The sequence below is a fragment of the Solanum tuberosum genome, unplaced genomic scaffold (genome assembly GCF_000226075.1).
Source record: "Solanum tuberosum cultivar DM 1-3 516 R44 unplaced genomic scaffold, SolTub_3.0 scf00023, whole genome shotgun sequence".
In the NCBI taxonomy this organism is placed as follows: Eukaryota; Viridiplantae; Streptophyta; class Magnoliopsida; order Solanales; family Solanaceae; genus Solanum; species Solanum tuberosum.
Window position 1 is genome coordinate 2,932,263 of NW_006238949.1, and position 8,850 is coordinate 2,941,112.

The following is an 8,850-nucleotide window of genomic DNA, read 5'->3' on the forward strand; positions in this document are numbered from 1 at the left end:
TGTTGCTGATGAAATATAGTATTGGCTCCAAATTCTTTTTTTGCTCTAGTTTTTCACACACTGGAAAGTGTTGTTTGTACTGTAAATTAACTGTAATGCTTCAATCCCTTTTGTTTGTCATCAATTTTGTGATATTAATATAGTAATTAGATAGTTTCAATAAGTTCACTGTAACTAGAATGCTTCAGTAAGTTGATTTGAATCAGAATGCTTTAATTGTTCTATAAGTTGACTAAAATTAGAATGTTCCAGCAACTGTTTTGTAAGTTGATTATAATTAATAATTGCTTTAATAGTTCGTAAGTTTTTTAAAGTCTGCATAGTGAAGAACTTTAGAAATTGTTCTTGTTTTGCCAATATACATGTTTTGTTCGAATTTGATAAATATGAATGAGAGTACCTTTTGGTCCACGGTTTGTGCTTGTTACTAAATTTTTTTTGTAAATTTTAAACATTATTAGGAACATGAATAATCTAGAGCGTGGTTGGATGTATGATAGGTTGGATGGCCGAGGGGGCTATAAATTCTAGTTTCGTAATTGGAGTGGATAAATTTATCCAATTTGCATGTTTCGCAACAGAAATCGCATGAGCGGTAATAAAGTTGGATGTCCATGTAAAAATGTCACAACTTTAAGTTCATGGATGTTGAAACGATTAAGCATCACTTTTATATGTCTGGATTTGTTGATAACTATTTTATCTGGAAGCATCAAGGAGAAAAAGATGTGATTGGTGAGATTTCTTTTGATCGGGATTTGAATGGTGGTGCTACACCTGAATTCGGATATGATAATCTATACCATCAAATGATTTTTTATGTAGTTGGTCCTAACTTTCCCCAATGTTCAAGTTGGCAATCTTTTAGCAATTTTGAACCTGAGTCGTCTAATCCTTGTGAACCTTCAATGGAGGAAGATCCTAATCCCGAGTCCCAAAAATTATATGATTTGCTACAAGCAGCTGATGCAAAATTATATCCCATTTCATCCCTCTCTAAATTTGCTAATGTCTCTCGAATGTTAAATATTAAAATGGAGAACAATATGTCACAGAGAGGTTATAACTAAATGATGCAATTGTTGAAAGAGGCTTTACCTGAAGATAACATAGTGCTTAATAGCTACTATCAGACCAAGAAGCTAGTGCGTAGCCTGGGTTTGCCAGTTGAAAAGATTGATTGTTGTGAATCAGGATGTATGTTGTATTGGGGTGATTAACACCTTACATCTTGTACATTTTGTGGCCATGATAGATACAAACATCGTGTTGGCTCTCATAAGAAGAAATTGATCCCTTACAAGAAAATGTATTATTTTCCTTTGACTCCTAGATTGCAAAGATTGTATGCATCCCATGCTATAGCTGCCAACATGAGATGGCATCATCAGCATACAAAAGAGGATGGTGTAATGCGTCATCCATCAGACTCTGAGGCTTGGAAGCACTTCAATGACACTCATCCTTTTTTTGCTGATGAACTAAGAAATGTAAGGATGGGGTTATGTACTGATGGTTTCCAACCATTTAATCAGTCTGGGAGCAAATACTCTTCATGGCCAGTGATTGTCACACCTTATAATTTACCTCCAGGAAAGTGTATGAAAGAGGCTTATACGTTCTTAACAGTCATTGTTTCGGGGCCAAACAATCCCAAACATAAAATTGATGTTTATTTGCATCCTCTAATAAAGGAATTGACTTTGTTATGGGAGACAGGCGTGGAAGCATTTGACATCTCAAAAAAGTAAAACTTTCAACTAAGGGCATCTTTGATGTGGACAATCAGTGACTTTCCAGCATATTCTATGTTATCAGGATGGAGTACTTCTGGTAAGTTAGCATGTCCCTATTGTACGGAGGAAACACAACTCTTTAGATTGAACCATGGTAAGAAAACATCTTGGTTTGACTGTCATCGGATGTTTCTTAACCAACATCACCCATTTAGGAGAGATCTTAAGAACTTTCTTAAAGGCAAGACTTTCCAAAGATCACCACCACCCTATAGAACAGGAGAGGAAATATTGAATCAAATTTGTGATTTGGACATAAGAAAAGTAACAGAGGTAGATGCAAAACAAGTCAATCGAAGAATATGTAAGTCTTGTGGGTGGAAAGAGAGAAGCATCTTTTGGGATTTGCCTTATTGGAGATTTAACATGATTCGACATAATCTTGATGTCATGCATATTGAAAAAAATGTCTTTGATAATGTGTTTAACACAGTTCTTAATTTTGATGACAAAACCAAAGACAATCCACAATCACATCAAGATATGGTAGAGTATTGTGATCGACCTCAATTGGCAAAGGATAGTAATGGAAAATATCCCAAAGCTGTATATACGATAGACAAGAAAGCAAGACACATCTTGTTCAATTGGGTGAAAGGCTTAAAGTTTCCAGATGGGTATGTTTCCAATTTGGGTAGATGTCCAGACACAAATGCAAAAAGGATATTTGGCATGAAAAGTCATGATTGTCACGTGTTCATGCAACGACTGTTGCCTATTGCCTTTCGCGAACTACTTCCTAGTAATGTGTGGCAAGCACTTACAGAATTGAGCTTATTTTTCAAAGATCTTACTTCTACAACTCTACGAGTTGATGACATGGAGAGATTAGAGAGAGACATCCCACAAATCTTGTGCAAGTTAGAACGTATATTTCCTCCTGGATTCTATGACTCGATGGAACATCTTCCTGTACACCTTCCATATGAAGCAAGGATAGCTGGACCTGTACAATATCGATGGATGTACCCTTTTGAAAGGTAAATGTAAAACTTTATATAAAATTCGTGACTAGTATGCTATATATTTTTATCTTCTAATGTAATGGTCCATACATGTTATATATTTAGGTATCTAGGAACTCTTAAAAGGATGATTGGAAATAAAGCTAGTGTTGAGGGTTCCATTTGTGAAGCGTACTTGATGACAGAGTCAACACAACTGTTTTCTCATTATTTTGAACCTCATGTCATGACACGTAATCATAACGTGGACTGTAATGATGATGGTGGGGATAAGGAAGATATTGAAGTAAATTTATCAATATTCTCCCATCCAGGTTGACTATGGGGAGAAGCAAAAAAAGGGATTTATCCCTTGAAGAAATCAAGGCTGCCCAAACTTATATCTTACTAAATTGTGAGGAGTAAGCCGTTTGTGAGGTAACAAAAGTTAATTTTATTTTCTTAATAATATAAACATATCCTATATCACGACTTTCCAATTTAACTTATTTTGTTGTTATGAAGTATGTTCATGCAACGTTTGCAAGAAGAATTTCCGAATCTATCTCAAGGTCAAATAGACGAGAGTCTTGAAGCAAATTTCTCTATATGGTTCAAGGAATTTGTGAATATTGTGAAATTATATTTCATACAATGACATGCCTAAATTTAGTTTTAAATTTTACTAAGTCTTACATTTTTTAAAAATAGGTCCAATGCAATCCCATTGAGAATGAATTATTGCGTAGTCTTGCTCGTGGACCATTAATAGATGCTACATGTTACTCTACGTATTTTGTTAATGGATACAAATTTCACATAGAATGTCATGGTAGCACAAGATCAACAATGAATAGTGGAGTTTGCATCTCGGATCCAAATTTTGGTGATTATTATGGACATATAAAAGAGATAATACAAGTGGAATATCGTGAAGCACCTTTAAAGCAAACTGTATTATTCAAATGTGAATGGTTTGACCCAACTATGGATGTTGGTGTTTAAAGGCACAATCAGTACAAATTGGTTGATATTAACCATCGACGTCGATATAAAAAATATGAACATTTTATTCTTGCAATGCAAGCAACACAAGTGTGTTATGTACCTTATCCTAGCAAGAAAAAGGACAAGGATGATTGGGCAGCTGTACTGAAGGTCAAACCTCGAAATGTTATTGAATTGCCTAATGACGAAGTGGCAACAATTTCATAAATAAATGTTCCATTTCAAGTTGAAGAAGTTGAAGTCCACCAGATAGATATGACTGTTTCCATTGATGAAAACATACTCTTAAATGATCCAAATGGAGATGTAATTGAAATGGATGAACCCATTGATGATGGATTATTGCAAGAGAATCATGAAATCCACATAGAATCCACAGAAGAAGAGTATGAAACTGAGGAAACTGAGGAGAATGAGGATGAGGAAGAGGAGGAGTTTGAAGAAGACAGTGACTAGTGCTTGATCATCTGCTATTGTATTTTCACTATATTTTGTTTGTTTCTAATTTTCAATCGAGGATAATCTGCTGTAGTTTCTGCTTTTCAATTTAGGATTTTTAAAAGAAATAGCTCTTGGCTTTGAACTATGTGTGTTCTATTTCTAATTTCAATTCCTAATTAAATCTACTAATTGTTACTCTTGTTATAGATAATTATATATGTTACTCTTGTTACTCTTGTATTTCCAGGTATCAATTTTTTCACTTGATCAACAAGCTCTTACAGAGACAGTTTTAATATTTCAGCACTGTTCCACATAATCTCATTATTATGGATTATGTTTAATTTTATTTTGTAATAGCCATGATCTAACAACAATGTTATATTTGTTTATAGGTATGGCTCGAGGCAGAGGTTGTGGAAAATCCTCAGGTAGGAGTAATCCTGCTATTCGTGTAAGCATGCCAACTATTCCCAAGCCCACTATAGTTTCTCCTCAGCAAGGTGGTACCCCAACCAATATTGAAACGTCAACTCAAAGTATCAGCACGACCATCTCTGAGACACCTCCAGCTACATCAAATCAGAGTAACCTAATATGTCAGGGTCTTTCTACTCAAAGCAACCAAACAGGTCATACCAATACAGTTGCTGAAGAGGAATCCAACAATAGCCATACAAGGACCTTTCTCTTTCTAACTTCTGCAGGGTTTAGTCCATTCTTTTGATTTTATTCCTAAACTTGTTTCTACTTACTACATTGAACAAATTGAAGATATCTGGATAGGATTTCACTATCACATTACCAACTTCTGGTCCTTTAAGCATAATATTTAATCTAGAGAACATGACCTCTTGTATGTTGAATGTGTTACCATTGAAATCTAATTGTTTGGTTTAAATGCGCTACCTTTGAAATCTGGGTAATCTAGTGAAGTAATGTTTAAGTTGTAGCTGCCTATTTACGCTGCTAAATTACTTTAAATTTCCCTTGTTTGTTCATAAATAATTTACTGTTGCTAGCTTTCCCGTTTGTTGTGAATGAATCCAAGGTAAGGATATCCTGCTACTTGTTGTGTCGATGACACTTGCTGTCTTTGAATCCAGAAAAAATGAGTATAACGGAAGTTCTGGATGTTGAGAGTAACATCATGAGTTGTGTAGATAACACTATATTAGTTTTTTAATTCAACTAATATAGTTAACAATTGATAGATTTGTAAATCATTAATATGAGTATTCTTTCTGCTATCACTTATAAATATAATGTCAGATACTTATATTACTTTTAATTTATGATAGCCCTCCTAATAACCTCTTCAAATTTATACATGCTGGAACCTTCACAAATATGCTCTAGTTTCATATCCAAGTTTTTCAAAAGTGATGTTGATCACAATGGAATCAATTGGAAAAGTGTCTCAACTGATGTAAGAAATGGTTATTTTGGAGAATTCAAGGTATAACTTTTCATCGTAAGTGAGTTTAACAAGTGTATTCACATATATAGATAGGAGATTAATGTATTACTTTCAAAACTTATTTCAGAAAAAATTCTACTGTAATGTTTCCATTAGTGAAAACGAAGTGAAAAGACAGTGGATGGTTAAGGCAGCAGTGAAATACAAAAAATTTCATTTATAAAATATAAAAGGAAAGAGTAAGGCCAGGTTATGTACCAGAAAATGTATGGGAAAGATAGATGCAACTTTGGGGAAGTGAAGAGTGTATTAAGAAGTTAGAAATTAATTTGAAAAATCGTCGTGGTGGCCATGAAATTGATGTTGGAACTCACACGGGCGGCTCTATTTCAATTGGAGAACATCGCAAGAAACTTCTGAGTATTTATATTTTAAAAACTCTATAACTAACATCTTCTATTGTATGATATATATAACGTGATTTCTTTTGTATAGGCTATTGAAAAAGGTCGAGATTCAACACCAAGTGAGTTACATTTGCACATTCATACACATGGTCATGATGGAAAATCATTTGTTGGTGAGCGTTCTTGAATTGTCCATGTAAGTCTAAAACTTGGAGGTGTTTCGGTTCTTTTCTACTGTAGTTTCTGGTGCAATTTTAGTCCTGTTTTAAAGTGTATTTGTTGCTGCTGTTTTGTATAATTCTGGTGATGTTTTGAGACTGTTCGATGCAATTTTAGTGTTGTTTTGATGCGATTCTAATATCATTTTTGTGTGACTCTAGTGCAATTGTTTTTTGTGCAATTATAGTTCTGTTTTAGAGAGAATCTACTGCTACTATTTTGGTGTAATTCGATTGCTGTTTTGAGGCTTTTCCGGTGCAATTTTAGTGTTATTTTGGTGTGATTCTAGTGTTGTTTTACTGTGGCTCTAGTGCAGTTGTTTTTGGTCCAACTCTAGTCCTGTTTTAGTGAGAATCCGTTGCTGCTATTTCAGTGTAATTCATGTGTTGTTTGAGGCTTTTCTGGTGCAATTTTAGTGTTGTGTTGGTGCGATTCTAATGTCATTTTAGTGTGAATCTAGTGCAGTTGTTATCATGTAATTCTGATGTCAGTTGGGTAATTTTTGAGTGTTTCTGATGCTGTTTGGGTAATAGAAATTAGTTTGTTTTGAAGTTCTGTATGAGTTCAAGTATGATCTTTATTCTACAATTCAAACGAGTTCAAAATTGTAGGTCTAAGTTAATTACTACAACTTATAAAAAGCATTTCATAGACCAGCTAATATAAACTGCACTATCCTTCTTTCATTGCATTTTCCTTGCAACAATTATCTACTAATACAAGGCACTAGAGGTATTAAGTATTCATATGGAAAACCAGATAGCCCATCTTTCTGCAACAACACAGTTCTTTTCTGGGAAAACAAAAGACATGTCCTTTAAGCTTAAAAGCTTATGTATCTTTCTGCATTTTCCTTCAAAATTTGTTTTGTTCCCTATCTTTAATGCTTTCTCATTTTCTCTACTTATTATAAGAAAAATATGAAGAAATATTATGGGAAAACACAGTGTCTCAAACTGATATTGATCAATGTGAAGCATATTTCCAAGCTGCAGGGGGAGAAAAGAAAAGAAGAATATACGGTCTTGGATCTAAAGAAAAAAATTACTATGGGCAGAATCTTTGTGGCTCATCCTCATTACCACCTCCATTTTCTCAATCAACATCGATAACAAATATGGACGAGTTTGTAAAGCAAATGATGCCTGCACTAACTAGACATCTTGTTCCTATTATTGTTGAGCAGGTGCAAGCATCGATTACTCCATCCGGCAATCCATCGATTGTGACACCCATAGTGCCTCCTGCTACTAACGTGGACGATGTTGATCCCTCAATTTCAAGTGATGATCGTATCCCTTAGTCTCCCACAACTTTAGTGTTTGATAATGTCATACTTTTTGGAAACTACAAATTGCGTAGCAGCATTTTGATGAACGTAGGTTCATTTAAGAGTACTGATAGGTTTCTTTGGATATTTTTAACTAAAAATATGTGGTTTTGGAGTTTTCTATTTATATATTATGAATCATCGATGAGTATTATATTATATGATTGTTTGTTATTTTTTGAGTATTTAGTAATTTTAATTTAATTTATTTCAGCAGTGCATATTTAAAATAACCAAATCAAATAATTTTAGAGGAATAATTTTTAGCAACAAATTTAGCGACTATTTGGTTGTTGCTATGAAAAGAATGTTGGCGACGAATTATTAAAGGCCTAATATGTTGTAACAGAATAAGTTTCATTGCAAATTTATCCAAAATGACGAAATGAATTATGAAATTAGCAACAAAACTATATAAATATAATGACGAATCAGTATGTCGCTAACATGTGGCGACAAAAATGTTTCGTCACTATGACGTCGCTAAACTTGTGACGGAACTCATTTTTCGTCTTAGAATTATGAAATTAGCAACAAAACTATATAAACATAATGACGACTAAGTCCGTCGCTAGCATGTGGCGACGGAAATGTTTCGTCACTATGACGTCGCTAAACTTGTGACGGAACTCATTTGTTGTCACTAAGAGCTTACTAACGAGCGTAATAGCAACAGTCAATAATCCATTGCTAATCCATCACTAATCATGATTAGTGATGGATTTTCATTGGATAGTGACGGATTGTGTCTGTCGGTAAACACTATTTTTTCGTAGTGATATACCGATTATCAATCATGAACAACTTACAATTTCACATTCTCTTTGATAAATATATACCACAAGTCACTGGTCCTCTCAAGGAATCCATACTCATATTGTTAGTGTGCTGGATCGTGACACCCGATCCAAGTTAGTGTGTCGGAACGTGATATTTGTTACAAAATGTATGTCGATACGTGACATCCGATTCCAATTAATGTGTTGGAATGTAACACTTGATCTATTCAACAAGTCACAATCATAATGTACATTTTCATGATCATACAATCAAGTGTTGATTCATGACATACAATCATTCGTTCATACTCATTCACATTTAGGTGTGATCGTTAGTGTAACATTCGCATACATACATGCATTACAATGAATCATGTACTAACATACATCACACCAACAAGAAATCAAACCATCACCTACCTCAAAACCAAGCTTGAATCCTCATAAGAAACTTGATTATTCACTTTCCGGATTCTTTCCGCTTGTTCTAGGTCTACAAACAATCA

The 8,850-nt window shown here is 34.2% G+C and overlaps 1 protein-coding gene across 1 annotated transcript; it reads left to right on the forward strand.

Annotated features, from left to right (window-relative positions):
* The first annotated feature begins 641 nt into the window (after positions 1 to 641).
* Positions 642 to 3,745, forward strand: LOC107059530 (uncharacterized). The gene is made up of 6 exons (XM_015306103.1): positions 642 to 1,021; positions 1,256 to 1,747; positions 1,819 to 1,833; positions 1,952 to 2,776; positions 2,867 to 3,047; positions 3,452 to 3,745. Exons 1-6 carry the CDS (start codon positions 642 to 644, stop codon positions 3,743 to 3,745), a joined length of 2,187 nt encoding a protein of 728 aa, XP_015161589.1.
* Positions 3,746 to 8,850: the final 5,105 nt, after the last annotated feature.